At 36.4% G+C, this 20,134-nt stretch overlaps 1 protein-coding gene across 2 annotated transcripts in view; it reads right to left on the reverse strand.

Annotated features, from left to right (window-relative positions):
• Positions 1-20,134, reverse strand: part of LOC150085950 (peroxisomal acyl-coenzyme A oxidase 3-like) — a 357,646-nt gene that overhangs the window by 38,354 nt on the left and 299,158 nt on the right. For both annotated transcript variants that reach the window (XM_090373609.1, XM_090373610.1), the window contains one exon: positions 19,012-19,166. In XM_090373609.1, the coding sequence (XP_090229735.1) occupies positions 19,012-19,166 (155 nt within the window). The remainder of the gene's footprint in view (positions 1-19,011; positions 19,167-20,134) is intronic.

Here is a 20,134-nt window from a genome sequence, read left to right on the forward strand (position 1 = left end):
CTGGTGCATTTAGGCCCAAAGTATCCTCTATCTGTTGGTAGGTCACTCGCCTGTTTTCGTCAAGCATTTTCCTCACAGCAGTAACGTTTTCCTCCATAACTGACGTTCGTGGCCTTCCCGGCCTCTCAGAACCCTCCAGAGTGAAATTTCCCCTTTGGAATTCTCTATACCACCTGAATATCGTTGTACGATGTGGACAATCATCATCTAGTGCAAGAGTCATTTCTTCTAAGCACTGGTCTATGGTTAAACCACGCACGAAATTATACCGCAAAACTGTCCTTATCTCATTTCGTGACCACGATGCCATCGCAAGCACTTTACACTCTCACTACTAATGAATAACTGAGCCCATCGACTTGGTGCGGCGGCTACTATGCACGTATGAACATGTTTCAACATGCAGCAACAAGCAGCTTCCTGTGATTCATTGTTGCATCATATTGCAAAACTTTCCTAGTACCCTTTGTAATAATAATAAGTAAAATTAAAAATACTACAAAACATTAACTGGATACTTATCATTAACAGACTTGGATAATCTTGAAATTTTATTTAAAAATAAAATCATTCTTCGGGTTTTATTTGTTGAAAACAAATTAATAACTTTTTCATTCACGTTTGGTGCACTGTTCAAATCAGTCCTGCTCTCTCTGCAGTTCCTTTGACTTGTTTTGTCACCTCTACAAAATGAATATTGGCAACCTGCCAACTACGCATTGACTCAACCACTGAGAGCAAAATGTGGAACTGTCTAGCGCACAGTTCCACATTTTGTATGAAGATGAAAATGATTAAGAACTATGAAGTAAGAAAAAGATTGTCATCTATTGTAAGGGAATTAAGTATCGCTGCTTCAACAGTGAATACTATTTTAAAGGGCAGTGCACATAAAAAGGAACATGTCAAAGGATCAATGCACTTAAGTTCAACAGTGGTCACAAAGCAGCATTCAGGTGCTATTATCGAAGGTGGAACAGCTGTTAATAATATGGATCGAAAATCAGATTCAGAAGAGAGTGCACCTGAGTCTAATGACCATTCAAGCAAAAGCAACAAGTATTTATAAAGATATTAAGGATAAGTACGGCTAACCCCAACCCAAGTGTGTGGCAAGCAACGAGTGGTTTAATAGGTTTAAGCATAGCAATGGTTTCCACAACGTTAAAGTATGCGGTGAAGTTGCCAGTGCCGATTCTGCAGCTGCACAGAAATTTTGTGATGTGTTGGAAAAAATTATTGATGAAGGCAGCTATTCGATGCAGCAAATTTTTAACGTTGATGAGACTGCTCTGTATTGGAGAAAAATACCGGAACGAACATACATTGCCAAAGAGGAAAATACAATGCCAGGTTTCAAGGCATCAAAAGATAGGGCCACGCTTTTGCATGGGGCTAATGCAGCAGGATATTACAGATTAAAATCACTGCTTGTGGACCATTCTGGAAATCTTTGTGCATTTAAGGGCATCAATAAAGCCATCCTACCCATGCATTTCTGATCGAAACAGAGAGCATGGATAACAATATCTCTCTTTGAGGATTGGTTTAAATGCTGCTTCATTCTTGAGGTTGAAAAATATTGTAAAGACAATGACGTTCCTTTCAAGATTTTGTTTATATTAGATAATGCACTTGTTTACATCATATCATCTGACAGTTGCACTTATTATGGTTTATAAATTTGAAAATGAAAGTCTTTCATGATAATGTTTTTCCTTTTTTCATAGTATTAATAACAGTTTTGTTTCATTAAAATAAGTGTAAAAAAAGATAAACTGCATTTAATAAGTAAGTTTATTTTGCTGTAATTCTTTTCTAATATGTTACTATCATCTGACATTTTTTATTGTTTCAGTGTAATGAAAATGATTTCAATCCGAGCGTGAGAGTCACATTTCTACTGCAAAACACAACTTCACTCATTTAACCTATGTATCAGTGTGTTATTTCGAATTTAAAAACATACTGTTTACGCACAACATTTGCTCAGACATTGTCTGCAGTAGACGGTGAGAAAAATTATGTTAAGAGACTTTTGGAAATCTTACAATATTTACCATGCCATCTTAAACATTAATAAGGCCTGGGTGGAAATTACTAAAAGTTGTTTAAATGGTGCATGGAAGAAAATATGCCCACGGCACGTAAAAGGCTTTGAAGGATTTGAAAAAGACTAATCATATGAAACGGTTACAGATAAGATTGTAAAATAACTCTACAACAAGTTGTAGAGTTATTTCAGTTGGAGGTTGATGCCAAAGACGTGGAGGAGTTAATAGAGGAAGAAGAGGAGGAATTATGTAACGAAGAACTTAGTTAAAACTTGACTTGAAGGCAGCAATAGTGAAAGAAGAAAATGCTGATGAAGCTCAAGATAAACTAAATGAGGAGCCGAGACGCTTCATCACCAAAGAGACGGCAATGGCATTTTGTGAAACTGCATCGGCAATGGCGAGGTTTGAGAAGATGGATCCTGACAGCGTACGATTTTTAAAAGTTAACAGAGGGAAGAATGATATGCTTGCTTGCTACAAAGAAATCTATGAAGAAAATAAAAAAGCCACCATCCAGTAATCCATTAACATGTTCTTTCGTAAGGTTGAGTGGCTTCTAAATCTCCACAGTGGGGTACTTATCAGCTTAACGATGCTCGAGAGGTATAACGTACTGATGTTATGCCTATCTCCTCTTTTTTTTGTAATTTTATAATTTTGAAATTGCACGTTTTTGTAATTTTTCCTGCGCATGAGATAAAAAATTGCATAAATACAATAAATAATTCTATTTACATGTTTGTCAAACATTTCTTTTTTGATTCAATCAATTCAGCAAGCACAGTCGCGAGTGCTGCACATGCACGGGGAAATTCCTCAACTGACATAGTGTTCTGCAGAACGCAACCCTTATGTAAGTCAGGGAGTTCCTGTAGTTGTTTTCCCATGAACCAAAGGCCTTAGGCTATGGTTGGGCCTGGATGGCCCGGGTTCTGTTTAATACTTGTATTAAATAAAGCAATTATTTATTTTTATTTATTTATTTTTTTTGATTATTGGAAACAGAGGATGAGATATTATATGTGGGTCCTGTTAATAAAAATATTCACTGCGTTGCATTGTTCTTCACAAAATTTTATATAACTCCGTTGACTGCATATTAGATTTAAAAAGCTGGGGTGCTGCAGTTCCACAGTGCCTACCAACGAGCTGCCCCTTGTTTTCAATAACCTGTGTTTTTGAAATTTGCCAGAAAACGACAGACAAAAGAATCAAACAACAAATAAACCTAAAATTTTTAATAAAACTAAAGGAAACACCAACTGAAAGCTATGAGCTGTTACATCAAGTTTATGGGAAAGATACTATGTTGAGAGGTCACACATTTGAATGGGTGAAAAGATTTTCAGAAGGAAGAGAGAATGTGGAAGACTATGAATGTCCAGGCTGTCCAATATACATGAAAATAATGAAAATGTGAACCAGGTAAGGACATTGATTAGAAGTGATCATTTTTTATAAGTATTAGATGAGTGCTTCAGAACACAATATGGAAAAAGAAACAGTTAGACAAATTTTAGCTGAAAATTTAATGTGCAAAATACCATAACGTGCAGATTTTTAGGAACACATGTACCGTGTTAAAGCAGAACTGACTGTATATGTTCATATATTCTCTAGATCAGTAGTCTCCAAAGTTGGGTGCACAAGATGATTTGCAATAAATCAATATTAATTATGAAAGCTTTAATTTTTCGAAACATAATTGAAAATAAAAATTATAAATAAATGTTTTTTAATACTTCAATATGCGGATTTGTTTGATCGCACCGTTGGTTTCGCCCATGTCTGAAATGAAGCAGCAGCTATGTGCTTGGAGTATATCTTCCATCCTTGTTTAACTTACTGAACAAATGTAGATCAAGCAATCAAATCAAACAAATGATTTTATAAACATGCTTTTAGATATAATGCTTCCCATGTAAATGATTTATAAATAAAAAAATATATTAAATTTATATATATAAAATTATATATTAAATTTATATATCAAATTTATATATATAAAAAATATATAAAAATTTCCAACATACTAAGTACCACCTCACAAAATAGCAAGTACTGCTGCATATGGGAATCAGATGGCAAGTTAGAGCATCATACCCACATTTCTAATACATCTTGGCCCTGTTCCAGGACCAAAGGGAAGGAAACTTATTAGAATGCAGTTGATCCTAGCAGTACGAACCACCAACCAATTGATCCCAGTTGGGTTGGTCCAGGAGCTCCTGTCCTGTCTTGTTGAAGCAGGGGCCAAAGTGGTGTATTGGGGCTGGGCCTAATACACCATTTTGGCCCCTCACCAGGACTCCCCCCCCCTTCCAAGTATCCACAGGTTGCGGCACATGCCACATTCCAGTGATGCAATCCTGGAACAAAGGTATGGCTGCCGGATCCCAATGACGCTAATCTTGTAGTCCAGCACTGGGAGGTCCCCTCACCACATACATGTGCCACATTGAAGGGGGTATTATTCGAGGCACCATCATTGTGTTAAGTCAAGGAATAAAAGCAAACATTAAATTTTGTTTTACGTTGGGAGAAAGTGCAACTGAAACCTACAAATTGGTAAAACAAGTGTGTGGCAACAATAACAATGCTCTATCTTATTCATATGTTTTTTACTGGTTTGCAAGATTTTGGGATAGCTGTGAGGTTCTGAAACATAATGAGCACTGATATGCCCAATAACACTTTGAATCATAAAAATGGTCAAAAAAAGTCAATACTGTATGTGAGTATCGAATGATGCTTTGAATGATAAAAGAACAATTTCATATTAATAGAGTTCATTATCAGAAGAGAAGCAATTCTTACAGGAGATGAGAATTCTGGAAAACAAAAGATCATTGGAAACAAAAGAGACATTGAGACTAGGCTACATTCATTTCACACCATTTGACTGATAAGCAAAAGCTGGTTTTGTTTGTTTTTTTTTCAGTTGACAGCAAGGAAATCATCAAAAAAAAAAAAAAGATAAGTTCCACAGGTAAGACTGAAAAAAAGGAGTAATATGCACAAGTTTTGAATTGTTTGGTTAAAATAATTCTGCATATAAGACAATTTCAAGAAAAAAAGGGAGATGATTCCTGTTGCACAATAACACCAGGCCGATTTTGCACTGATTGTCAAGGAACTTTTAGCAAAGCATGGAGCTTGACCATACCTCTTATTCCACTGCTTTATCTCCCCTGGATTACTTCTTATTACCTAAAATCAAATCTACAATGAAAGAAAGATGATTTGATAGTGTAGATGAGATTAAAAGAAATGTGACAAAGGAACTGGTGGCAGTCAGCTCAAATGCATTTCGAAAATCTTTCCAATAGCTCTAAAAATGATCCTACAAGTGTGTAGCTGCACAAGGAAATTACTTCAAAAAATATTAAAAGCATTTTTTCATTCTAACATCTTGTTTTCTTTTAAATGACTCATTTCTGAAACTTAGCTGTTAAACCTTTAAAATTTGGGGTTAAAAAACCATTTCACAAATCAACTAGAGTTAAGAAACAAAACTACCTGCAGTAGGGTTCAAGTTTATTAAAATTTTTCTAGACCAATAAGAAGAGCTCAAAGAATATTTAATTATTACATTTCTTTGCTAATTTAATTTTTGTTTTTTACATAAAAAATTTTCTGTCACACCCACTAACATCCACCTTCATTACAGATGAATGTCACACATTGAGAAACAAGTCACTCTTGCAAACAACAAAACTGTTAATGGATGTGGCATATATCTTTGCGAACAGTTATGTGGCTTTCCTGATCTAAATGCATTACATTTTTTCTATGTGAAGAATACCTAAAACAACTGCTGTAAGACTGGTGTCTGCTTAGAATGAATTACTTCAAAAGATTCAGCATACTGCTGAAGAGGTGCATTGTGTCCCAGAACAATTGCACCAACCCTTTAGAAACCATTTCTTCATCAGTGTATTATAAAAAAACAACTGCATATTAATACATACAACTTCATATATTAGCTGAAGGGTATATTTTACACAAAATATTCATATATATTCATTATAACAAAAAAAACCTTATAATGAGCTAAAGCTAATTAATAAAAGTAGGTGTTGATTATACAGGGTGTCTCAAAAATACATGGCATAACTTCAGGAATGAGTTCCTCATATGTAGACAATAAAAATATTTTATATCAACATAGTTCCGGAAATGCTTGGTTTCCAAGTTTTGAAGGTCTGTCTATGACACTTAACTGTTCACATCACCTTATAGTAATTGTTCAAAATGTCTACCTTCTGCCTGAATACAGGCCGCACATCAACATCTCATGGACTCGCGAAGATGATGCCAAATTCCTGGCATATTTCGTATTGTCTCACAACCTGCCACAATTCGATTTTGGAGAGTTTCCACATCAGCTACTGGAGTCGAATACACCAATGACTTTAAATGGCCCCGCAAGAAGAAATCTAGTGGGTTTAAATCAGTTGAGCGTGGAGGCCAGGCAGTTGGTCCACCCCTCTACTTCAGGAGCCGTAGATCTTAGTCGTCCTCTGTCGGCAGCACGAGGTGTAAAGGTCCCATGTTCACAAAGGCAATGATGGATACCTTGAAACGTTTTCTTGTCTGAACATCTTCGTTCTGGGAACCTTTCGTGTAAAAACGACAAGCCTTCAGAGCATTGCCATCCGCCAAACCATACATAAAGTGCATATCCGCTTGCTCCTGATTTGAGTACATGGTTGGAATGGAAAACCACCAGATTCTGTCTCAGTACCTTATGATGAAGGAAATCACCTGCGAGAGATAAGACATTCCGGTTAATAACCCGGGAACCAAGCAATACCGGAACTATGTTGATATGAAATATTTTTATTGTCTACATATGAGAAACTCATTCCTGAAGTTATGCCGTTTATTTTTGAGACACCCTGTATAATAAGCAAAGTTCAAGATGCTTAGACTCAACAAAAAGGAATTTTCAAATCCATGTTCATGAAAATTTTTTTTTACTTTTCAAACTCAATCCAGCATATAATCCAGTAGTTAAATAAGGTATAAAACATACAATGATAAAAGTGAAAAGGGTGATTATATCTGAGAATCATATTAACGGGCGGGGGGGGGGGTCTAGTCAACTTCCTTTTTACTTTTTTCCCTTAGTCCATTTGTCTTCAGCTTCCTTTATTAGATCCTGCTTCTGGATGGCTCTCCTTTATATCTAATGCAGACATGAAGGTGGAATTATCATTTGTCATTATTGTATAAACAGAAACAAAAAAGCTCACAAGCTGTAAAAAAATAATAATCCTTCTGAAGATTCATATGCTCATTTTGGCATTTTATGTCAAAATATTTTATTTGACGTGAACTTTATCCATACATATAACTCATTTCTGACATTCTCTATTTTGATATTTTCACAGTCTTTAATCAATCAGGCTAAAAAACAAGATTTAGAATGATATATATAGAGCAAAGAACCAAAAATGGGAAAAGGGTTTTCTTAGAATACAATCCTTCCATACTTATGGAAGGATTGTATTCTAAATTTGGAATTATTGGGCCAATCTGGTAACCAGCAGTGTGCCATCAATTTGCTAACAAAGGGCTCCACTTGCAAACAATTTCATCTAAGGGTCATCCAGGTTAAAATAGTCTGATAAATTTTATCGAATTAATTTTTTTACAAGGGCTTAGATCAGGGATTCTTAACAGGGGTGATATTGCCCCAAGGGGGTGAAAATCTGTTTTTTTTGGGGAGGGTCAAAAAATCATGGGTATTACAATGATTTGTGGTCCTCCAAAGTTCAACCCTACCCGGCAATATCTTATTCCTTAATATTTAATTTCTCTCATTGGGTTTTCTTTTTCCCTAAGAGAACATATAGGTATATTATATTAATAGTGAGTGAGAAATTTTGATAAAAGGAAGATAGTGGGTGTGATTTAATTCAACCAGCTTTGCTTTTTATAGGCATTAAATGCCTAAGTGCTTTCAGAGGTAATCTCTGCTAACTTCATGCCAAATGTCTTCAAGTGCCTGGCATGTAAAACAATAATATATTTTTTTTTTTTTACTGACACTGAAGCAGATTTTAAAATGGTGGTAGTCAAGGCCTCATTATTCCTTTTACAGCACTAATTTTTCATTTTGGATCCAGTCCTACAATTTCTTCAATTTCTGTTAAATAACAGGCAACTCATCTTTTCATGTCACAACAGATCACGTATCTGTTTCGCTTGTCTTAGGCTACCCACTCAGAGGAGTTTTTGTAAGTATTTTTTTTTTTTTTGCTATTCTGTATCTATTCTTCAGTCAAAATTCCAACTTCTGCAGACTGTCTTTTTCGCAGTTTACATTGCATCTAATTGCAGAGGTACTAATCACATTTCTGAAGTGACCTACAGAGAAATTCTGAGTTTTTAGGTTATAATAATCAGTCCTGAGAGAATTAACTCTCTGTCAGTCCTCTCAAAACAAAGTACATTCTATTCAATTTGAAGACTGGCTCACAAGAAGCAGATTTCTTTGAGTTTTTATTCATAAGGCGACAAAGTTAAATCACCCAAGAGTAAAGCACAAATTAAAAATCAGTGATTTTTGCTCCATGAGTGCAATATTGCCAATGATTTCTGAATTTTACTCATAATTTTATTGAGTTTTTACTCATAACTATAAAGCTGAATTAGGCAAATTTTTCTTGAGTGGTGACACCTGGTTCCACCTAAACAATTATATTAATTTCCAGAATAATCAAATATGGAGTACAGAAATTCCACATGCTTATCACGAGATGCCTCTTTGATCATAGGCTCGAGTTATGGTGTGCAGTAAGCAATTGAAGAATATTGGGCCTAATGTTTTTTGAGCAAATGATAAGTTCTGAAGCTTATCAAAGCACAATAATACAATTTCTCACTCTAGTTGAACAAGAGGAAAGAGAATGTTCAACGTTCTCTTTTAAATAGGACAAAGCAATATGTCCAGCAGCAAATTCAACTGTGGAGTTTTATGTGAATTTTTTGATGACAGAACTGTCTCCAAAGGGCATTTAACCTATAGGGTCTAACCTTCACTCAAGAAGCACTGAAAAAAAAACATCAAAGTTGAATAAAAGTGGTTTTTTTTTTTTTTTTTTTGTGGGTTGCATTTTAAAGAAGTGCACCCTGTATGTATATTTAATTACAGGCATAACCCAGTTAGCAGTACCCCTTTTAGTGCTGTTTCGTTTACAGCACTCATAACTTGGGAAATTAATTTTTGCTAAAAATTAAAAGAAATGACAAAAATTCATACACTGGGTAATATAATGATGATGATGTTGCATATATATTTTTATTTACTAATTAAGTTTTCTTTATTCATAAGAAGTCAAATACAGTGACTTTTTAATTTACACAAGGGTTATGTTCCAGAACGTCTCATGCTATTTAAATTCATTCGTAATGAAAATGATAAGCAACCAAAGAGATTCATTCATCTTTATCGATTTACTTTCTTTTTTTTTTTTGTACAGTAAGAAAAAGTATGTTCACTATAACCAACAACAGAGGAGAAGAACAAACCAGATCGGACCCTTATGTAATGGACATGGGATAGTATTAGTTCATCTGATGTTGCAGATGAACTCAACAGAAATTATGGGAGTGAAGTTGAAAAATATGTAATTAATGATATTGAAATTATTTAATGAAAAAACTTTCGAGCCTACAGGCCAGTAAGGCTCCTGGGGTTGATGGCATATACCCTATCATCTTAAGGGAGGCAGCAAGTGAGTGCACTGAACCATTGAGGCTAATTATGAGAGCATCACTGGACTCGGGAATGATTCTGTTGGATTGGAAAAATTCTAAAAGGTTTTAAGAGTGAAGTGGGAAATTACCGACCGTTCAGAGTAACTTCAGTAGTAGGGAAAATCACAGAGGCAATGATCAAGGGTGGAATTCAGGATCATTTAGATAGAAATGGAATTCTGAAGGATTTTTTTTTTTTGGTAGTTGTTGGCGCATCGGCTTCTGTGGCCATAATGCACCTCCCAAGGTTTTTGCAGTACTTTGATCCAAGCCCGAGGCGGGATTCGAACCCGCGACCTTTGGGTTGCCAGGCAGGCACTTTACCCACCTGGCTAGCCCGGTCGGCCCTGAAGGATACTCAGCATGGTTTTGTAAAGGGAAAATCATGTTTAACAAATCCGGTTACCTATTTTGACAGGATCACTCATGAGCTGGATTTAGGGAATAATTTCAACATTGTTTATTTGGATTTCAGCAAAGCATTTGACTCAGTCCCACATGAGCCATTACTTTATAAGTTGGAACAGGTTAGAATCACAGGGAAAATCCTTAGATGGACAGCAGGATGGCTTCAGGGCAGGAGGCAGAGGGTTGTGATAAATGGTTATTCCTCAGATTGGATTGTAAGAAGCGGGGTTCCCGAAGGATCAGTATTAGGACCACAGTTGTTTTTGATTTTCCTAAAATATATCGATGAAGGGATAGAGGGCATGACGTCTAAATCTGCAGATGAAGTAAAGATTGGTAGAGTAGTTAATAATCACTGCCAAGCAGAGCTTTTTCAGAATGATCTAGATAGACTTCAGGATGGTTAGAAAAATGGCAGCTATGATTTAATTAGGTCATTAATATACAAGAGGAAAAGAGTGGGGGAAAGAACTGAACCTTGGGGGACACCGGCATTAGTGGAGAAGTTAGAAGACAGAGAGGTGTAAGGTATTACACCTGAGGAACAGTTACCCCAAAATAACTTATACACCTGGTAGAATTGAACTAAAACCAGTAGTAGTGGAGGAAAGGGACTTGAGTGTTACAATACAGTAAGACATGAAGTTCTCCGAGCATTGTAGACAGGTTGCAAGGAAGGCCCATGGTGTCCTATTGATGACATCAAACATTTGCTAATATCGATATGGACATCATAATACCATTATATAAGGCTATTGTTAGACCACACTAGAATACTGTGTTCAAGTATAAAGACTGCACCTAAAGAAAGACATTGAGCTTCTTCAAAGGATCCAAAGGTGGGTAGCTCGCCTAGTGAGATCAGCAAAAGAACGTCCATATGAGGAAAGAATTCAAATATGTGGGTTGCAGAGCTTGGAAACTAGGCACCTTACAGGAGACTTGATTGAGGTATTTAATGCTCTGAGAAGCATAAGTAAAATGAATAGGGGCAAAATATTCATGATCATAACTGATTCTAGAATTACAGGACCATAAATTCAAGTTAAGGGATGGAAGATGTTTAGACTGGATTGCAGAAAGTTTTATTTTAGCAAGCAATTTATAAATTACTGGAATAAGTTACCATATATGGGTAATAGAGACTGAGAGTTTGAATTAATTCAAAGATCAGCTGAATAGTTACCTATGGAAGTAGGAAAATGCATAGGTTGTCTATTTCCTTTTCTTTTATTAATTATTATTTTTTTAAAAATTTTCTTATTATTATTATTTTACTCTTTTTTTTTTTGGCTCGTGCAGCATAAGACACGGGCTTCCTTGACCATGTGATCATTGCTAATTCTAATATACAGTAAAACATAAACAACAATTGTGTGTGTGTGTGTGTGTGTGTGTGAGAGAGAGAGAGAGAGAGAGAGAGAGAGAGAGAGAGAGAGAGAGAGAGAGAGAGAGAGAGAGAGAGAGAGGCTTTAGGCAGATTTTTTTTTTTTTTTTTTTTTTTTTTTAAACCCCAAACACCTCTTGTGTTTGGGGTTTAAAAAAAAATAGTACTTATAGTATTTAGTACTGTGCTTGGGCTGGAGGTTGAGAAGACGAAAGAAGATATTGGTTGACATTAGACTTGAACTTCTGTAGACTGTAATTTTCAGGAAATATGTATGGAGAAAGGTTGTTCCAGAAAAAGGCAGTTGAATGAATAAATGAGGAAGATGAAAAGTTGGTTCTGTGAGTTTGAAGTTGGACAGTAAATGGATATTGGAGGCACATGTTTGGACTGTTTTGAAAGAGAGAGCAGGAATTATAGAAGCCAATTCAGAAGAACAGTGCCCATGGAAATATCTGTAGAAAAGGCATGCAGCAGAAACTGTACGTCTATTAGACAGAGAGTGGAGTGACTCTGTTAGAGATGGGTCATTAATTAACCTACCTGTCCTCTTCTGAACAGAATCTAGAAGCCTGAGAGAGGTTTTGGGGGAACCGCACCAGATGTGGGAACAATATTCCATGGTAGGGCAGATTTGAGATTTGTACAGAGTGAACTGCTGTTTGGAAGAAAAGTAATGCCGAGATCAAAAGAGAAAACCAAGTTTTTTAGATGCAGAGGAAGCAATATTTGTAATGTGCTTGTGCCAAGACAGATTAGAAATCAGGGTAATCTCCAAAACAGATATATCATTTTGCCTAGAAATCGGAGGTCACGAAAGATAAGCATAGGAGCAGAAGAATCCTTTTTGCGAGATATAAGACAAGACTGAGTTTTAGGATTGAAATCAACTAAATTGTCTTTGCCCCACTGGAGAATTACCTGGAGATTGGCATTTAAGGAATTGGAAGCAGATATTTGAGAAGTTGAAGCTGATTGAGCAGGGCAAGCATTGCATTCCACTTTCCATTTCAATTTGATAAAGGACTAGATTTTAACGTGGAGTGCGGAATAAAGGATTCCATTCCTACAAGAATAATTTCAGTGACACGATCTGAGTAAACGTTGAGATCAGAAGTTTTGAAACAGCAATCTGACCAAGGAAAAGAAGAAAAGAAATCTTGCAGGTCATCCCATTTTGCATTCTTGTAATGCCAAACAACATGAGGTTGGGAATAGCCATGAGATAAAGGCTCCATTGGAGAAGAGACAATCACCAAGTTGTGATCTGAGGTGCTTGAAGGACCACTCACTTCGACTATATACTTAAAAGGGTTGGTTGTGAGAAAAAGATCAAGCATGTTGGCTGTATGGTTAAGATTGTCTGGTATTCTGGTAGGTAAATGAACAATCTGTGCGCAGTCATAAGTAATTTCAAAAGCCTCAGCATCTTGACCAGCTGGGTCTGTGTGACTAGAGAATGGAAGCCAGCTGGAGTTGTGAACATTAAAATGATTAGATTGATGAGTGGGATCATCATGGTCAGATTCCATTCCCTTAGATTAGGACCAGATAGGTGTGGATGTGGGCATTATGCTAACTGGGAGGCAAAAACGAGTTCAGAGTTAGTTGCTGTGCACGTTGTCTCTTCTCACACAACTGACAGTAGCAACAAGTTCTAGCATAACTTCACATTGCACTTTAGAGCTTTGTTCCAGATTAGGGTCTTCATTAGCTAATAGATTTAGGCATTCATCTCTAAGATTTAATGCCTTCAATATTCCTTTTACTGTCAGGCTCCATTCTTCTTTAACCTCTGTGCTTTTGCTTGCTGCTGCCTGCTCTTGAATGCAATGCTACTCCAGTACAAAGAGATCTTCATTTGACAATTCTGATGATGTGAATCAATAAAATCATCGACATCATTTGCCTTCACTCCAGTGAACCCTATCTTTTTTAGTGAGTTTCACACATCTGTCTTTAGTTTGTGCATAATCTTCATCAGTATCAGAGTCTTTGAAGGAGTTGCTAAGATCTGGACAACTTATGCCACAGACTTTGAATACAGTTATGTGGAACTTCACACCATGCAACATCAATCAATTTTAAAGCATCTTTTATATTGAAGGTGTGCCAATATTGCTGAATGCTCATCTGTTTGTGGTCGGTCTTGTCAATTAGCTCAGCCAGAATGCACTTTAAATACTGAGCCTTATAAAGATTTAATTACATGTTGGTCCACATGCTAGAGTACTGATGTTGTATTTCCTGGGAAAAAAACACTCTTGATATTGGAACAGACATCGACAATACTGGGTGGATGGCTTGTGGCATTATCACGAATAAGTAAGACATTGAATGGAATTCCTTATGCCTTGCAATACACTTCCAACTCTGGTCATAACTGAGATCCAAGATAACTTCTGAAAATAAGAGCAGTCATCCAACCTTTAGGGTTTGAGTACCAGTACACAGGCAAATATGACTTTTTGCAACATTTAAAGGCATGAGGGTTTTGATAGTGGTAAATTCACACAGGTTTCAGTTTATGACCCTCCATATTAGCGCTAAGCAGAAGTGTTAGCCAATCTTTCACTGCTTTAATGGCAGGCACAGTCTTTTTGGCAATGGAAATATAAGTATGATCAGGCATTTTTTTTCCAATATAAACCTGTTTCATTGCATGCATTGCAAGTGCACTAGGCTAATTTCAACATGTTTTTTATTTTGGTTACTCATCTATGTAGCAAACATTTTTTCCATGCATTCCATCAAACTTGACTGAGCATGCGACAACTTTTGTGCAGTTAAGGGCATACCACTCTTAACACTTTCTTTAATTTTATCCACACTAGCTCAAATAGTACGTAATGTACTCGCACTCAGACTTAGGGCATGTTTAATGCATGCCATGCTCTTACCCCATTTGCAGAGCTAATCATTTCTGGTTTCATTTCGAGCAAAATCGATTTCCTTGACCACTTGGCATCACTTCCACTAGAACTACAAGGATGTTTACTAGTCATAAAGGTAATAATAAAAACAAAAAAAGTAAAATGACAGGCTATTGTGCTGGCCTCTCATGGTGCTTTCCATAAATATGGTTGCCAAGTGTTATTTTAAATTTGCATAATTAAAAGAAGTGTAAATTAAGAAGTCAATGTATATACTTACAAAAAGTAGTTAACGATATAACGATGCAAAAAATAATATTGATATCATATATTTGGATTTCAGGAAAGCTTTTGACACTGTTGCACATGGAAGACTATTGTACAAATTGGAGCAGAATGGTATTAAGGGTAAGTTGCTACAATGGATAAAAGGATGGTAAAGTGGGAGAAGACAGAGGGTGGTAATCAATGGGTGCTGCTCTTCATGGACTAATGTTATTAGTGGAGTCCCACAGGGTTCGGTGTTAGGTCCACTGTTGTTTTGTATATTTATCAATGATATTGATGAAGGTATATCAGGCTTAATGTCGAAGTTTGCAGATGATACAAAGGTTGGCAGGGTTGTTAATGACAGTGTGCTGCTGTAACAGGATCTAGATAATTTTGGCAGATGGGCTAAGAAGTGGCAACTGAAGATTAACCTTGACAAATGCAAAATACTGCATATGGGTAGAAGTAACCCCAGAGAAACATACCAACTGTGTGGTACTACACTTAAGGTGGTAGAAAATGAAAAAGACCTGGGAGTAATTGTGCAGTCAGATATGAAGTTTTCTGACCAATGCAGACAGGCTGCCAGGGCAGGTCATGGGGTTTTGTCAATGATATATAGGAATTTTGTTAGCAGGGAAAAGGAGGTGATTGTCCCTCTGTATAAGGCAATGGTCAGGCCATGCCTTGAGTACTGCGTACAGGTCTGGAGGCCTCATTTTAGGAAGGATGTAGATTTACTTGAGCATGTACAGAGAAGGGCAACAAGACTGGTGAGGGGAATGAAGGGATTCTCTTACCAAGAGAGGCTTAAATTCTGCAAATTGCAGTGGCTGGAGACTAGGCACCTGCGCTGTGATCTGATTGTGGTGTATAAGACCTTGAATGGGTTGAGCACGCTGAATTCTGATAGGATCCTTCCACTTGTTCAGATTACGAACCTAAGGGGGCATAAATTCAAATTAAGAAAGGACAGATGTAGAATAAATGTGCGGAAATTTGCCTTTAGCCAGCGGGTGGTTAATTGCTGGAACAAACTTCCATCTGTCGCTGTGGAAGTTGATAGGTTGAATAAATTTAAGGAGGAACTGGACAGGCATTTGGAGGGAATGGTGTGATTTTTTTTTTTTTTTTTTTGGCTGATGCTGCATAAGCTCATACACTTGCTTTCTTGCATCACATGCCACTACTACTACTACTACATTCTTATTTAGGCATAAATTTTTTTTTTATTTTTATTACCCATTATGTCTGAAAAATGTCTTACAACTTCAAGTGCTAATAATGCATCTAAGGTACCGAGGAAAAGCATTTCTTTGAATGTAAAATGGCAAGAGTCAATTGGAAGCTAGTGAGCGTCAGGTGGATGTAGATTCCTCTTTGAACTTGGCTACATCCACAATTAGAACAATTATCAAAAATTGCAAAGAAGATAAAAGCTTCAGCAACAATGATCTTGAAGTTGTCTGCAACGAGGGTGACTTGTTCAAGAATCCATTTGCTTGAAGAAAAATGAAAGATGGCTTAGCATTTGGGTGGAGGACCAAACACAACAGAACATGCCCATAAGTCAACTGATAATAATGGAAAAGGCAAGGAGCATCTTCAGACACCTTCAGGAAGAAGATATATCAGAAACATTCACAGCCAGCAGAGGTTGGTTTAATAGATTCAAATGGAGCACTAACCTCCATTATGTATCTCCGTGAAGCTGCTAGTGTGGACACAAAGGCAGCCCAGGAATTTCTCGTGACTGTGAAAGCCATCATCGAGTGTGGCAACTAACTTCCTGATGTTGTCTTCAATGTCAATGAAGCAGGCCTTTTTTAGAAAAGAATGCATCTCATACTTTTATTTCCCAAGGAGAGAAATGCACATCTCGATTCAAAGAAAAGACAGACTGACTCTCTCTTACTAAGGGGAAAATGCTTCAGGTGACTCTAAGTTAAAGCTTGTGTATGATTCAGAAACACCATGGGCTATGAAAGGATTTTCAAAATAATATCTGCCAGTGATTTGGAAGTCAAACAAGAAGGTGTGGGTGATAATTTACATTTTCCAGAAGTGGTTGTTTCATATTTTTCCCCTGTAGTAAAGCACTATTGTGAAGAGCACAACCTAGAACCAAGGGCATTGTTGTTACTCAATAATGCCCCAGGATACCCTGAGAATCTAGACACCCTACAGACCTGCAGTCCTGTAGAAGTTTGGTTTGGGTTTTATTGGCATTTTAGTTACCGAGGCTATAATGAGCCCTGTAGAAGTGGTTTACCTTCCATCCGACACACTTCGTTACTCCAACCAATGGGAGATCAAAGAGTCATAATGAATTTTTAGTCCTATTATATTACCTTCACCACACATTCAGACAGCCCGTTGAGGAAAACATATGGTGAAGATAAACAGTCTATCAGGCAATTTTGGAAAAAATATGCATCATGAATGCTATAGACAATATCACAGGCACCTGGTATGCTTTGACTCAAAACTGCACGAACGGAGTGTGAAAGAAGCTATGGCCAGAAGCATGCATTTACTTTGTAGGATGTGAATGAGGAACCAGTCATTAAAAACATCGTTGAACTAGCCTGTTTAGTGGGAATGTAGGATGTTGATGAATTACTGCAGTCTCATGGTAAGAGTCTTACTAATGATGAACTTCATGAATTGGCAAAGCAATGCATACAGAGTGAAACTAAAGACCCCGATGATCCTGGCAGAAGAGGAAACACCAGTGAGAATCCTTATCACAGAATTCCAATACTATCACAGTAAAGTGATAGTATTGCTATGATCTCTCAAATGATGGACCAGTTCACCGAGAATGACTGTGACTGGTAGAGAAGCAGTAAGGCAAAGAGAGGTGTTCTTGATATGATTTCCTGCTGTCAAGAACTACTTTGTGAGAGGAAATTTAAGAGAAGACAGTCAACTCTTGACTCCTACTTCAAGAAATATTAACCTTCAAATGACTTATTCATGATATATACTGTACATTATTCAATAAAGGTACATTACAAAATTTTGGAAAAAATATGTCATGAATGCTATAAACAATATCACAGCCACCTGGCATGATAAGACTCAAAACTGCATGGACAGTGTGGAAGAAGCTATGGCCAGAAGCGTGCAATGACTTTGTAGGATCTGGATCTGGAAAAGTTGAGTAGATGGGCTGAGAGGTGGCAACTGAAGTTTAACAATGACAAATGTAAAGTACTGCATATGGGTAGAAGTAACTACAGAGTAATGTATCAACTATGCTGTACCACTCAGGGTAAAGAAGAACCAAAACGACACGGGGATAATTGCACAGTCAGATATGAAGTTTCCTGAGCAGTGCAGACAGGCCGCAAGAGTAGCTCATGGTGTCTTGTCAATGATATACAGGAATTTTGCTAGCATGGATAAGGAGATGATTGTCCCCTTGTATAAGGCAGTGATCAGGCCACACCTTGAGTACTGCCTACAGGTCTGGGGGGCTTATTTTAAGAAGGATGTAGAGCTACTGGAATGAGTACAGAGAAGGGCAGCAAGATTGGTGAGTGGAACAAAGGGTTGATCTTACCAAGAAAGGCTTAAGTTCTGCAAATTGCAGCATCTGGAGATTAGGCACCTGTGAGGTGATCTAATTGAGGTGTATAAGGCCTTGAATGGTTGAGCAAGCTCAATGCTGATGGGATTCTTCCTCTTGCTCAGATTACTCACCCGAGGGAACATAAATTCAAATTGAGGAAAGACAATTGTAGAATAGATGCGTGGAAATTTTACTTTAGCCAGAAGGCAGTTGATAGTTGGAACAAACTTCAATCTGTTGTAGTGGAGGTCAACATCTTAAATAAGTTCAAGGCAGAACTAGACAAACATTTGGAGTGAATGGATAGATGAAATGGGAAGGGTTTTTTTTGCTGATGCTAATACTGTAATGCTAATTACAGTATTAGTCTTTGTTTAACATACCAATAAATAACTGTATATTATATTTCTCAGGTTGAAAAAAAAAAGTTATAAGGAATGCATTCCCATTTATTTAATGTTAGAATGACCTTGTATAGTGCTGTTTCATTTAGCACTACATTTTTCATATCTTGAGGAACATATCTTAAGCACTAACTAGGGTTTCCTGTATTATTCTCTATCGGCAGTACTCAGTTCTCATGAATGAAGGCTCTTCTGTTTTCCACTTTTATCAAAGAAAGATTTTTAAAAAATTTGCAAATCAATTATAACTAAAAAACTATAAACTTACTTCAAAATATGCCAATGACAAAGTTCGACAGAAGTAAACTTGACTGTTGCATCGAGCAATAAATGGATCATTACTCTTTTTTAATTCAGACTTAAGCTTCTTTGAACTCTGTTGCAGCAAATAACATATAAGCCACTGATAACAAGCCAATACAACTGAAATTAAAGGAAGGATTATAAGAAATATCTAATGTTTAGATATTCCACTTTTAAATAAAGTATAAAGAATTTGAAATTTATCCCTATATTTCAAAGAATTTATTTTTCATTACAAATATATGACTGTAATGTGTTGATGCAGAGCTCTATATAAAAAATTATTTATAACAAGGGTACATGGAACATGATATTAAAATATACAAATGTGCTGATTCATCATAATATTCTTCAGTGCAGCAAAAAAATTTATGAGAACCTACAGCAAATCAAGATCTTCATGGTAGACATAGCTGGAATTTGAAATTTATCCCTATATTTCAAAGACTTTTTTTTTTTCATTACAAATATATGACTACAATGTGTTGATGCAGGGCTCTATATAAAAAATTATTTATAACATGGGTACATGGAACATGATAATAAAATATACAAATGTGCTGATTCATCATAATATTCTTCAGTGCAGCAAAAAATTTATGAGAAATAAAGATCTTCATGGTTGACATAGCTGGTTTGAGTACAGATAGACTAGGTGTAATTATTTGAGCTCCACTAAGTAGATATTTTATTGCTTAAATTATTGGTTGTTTGTTGTTTTGTTTAAAATTAGACTGCAGTTATTTCTGTTTCTTTGATAAAGTAGGCAAAACTGTTTCTTACTTACCCTTCACATTTGCTTAAAAACAAGAGTCAAAGTCAGGGGAATTCCAGTACCATTGTGTCTGTTAATCTCACTGATATTTTGTATTTGTTTTCATATCTATTTTTTGTAGTTCCATAGGAGTTTCATTACCAGCGGAAGTGTTTTTACTAAAGCTATAAACTATGTTAATAACGTTACAAATATAATTGTACAGCATAATAATATAGAATGTAATTTGGTAGCAAGATAGCAGGTAATTCATAACGTAATCTGGTAATAACATGTATTGTTATATCCTTACTTCTTAGTTCATGCAGTAATT

Source organism: Mastigoproctus giganteus, chromosome 5 (assembly GCF_048544385.1).
Source record: "Mastigoproctus giganteus isolate SK-2022 chromosome 5, ASM4854438v1, whole genome shotgun sequence".
NCBI classification, from domain to species: Eukaryota; Metazoa; Arthropoda; class Arachnida; order Uropygi; family Thelyphonidae; genus Mastigoproctus; species Mastigoproctus giganteus.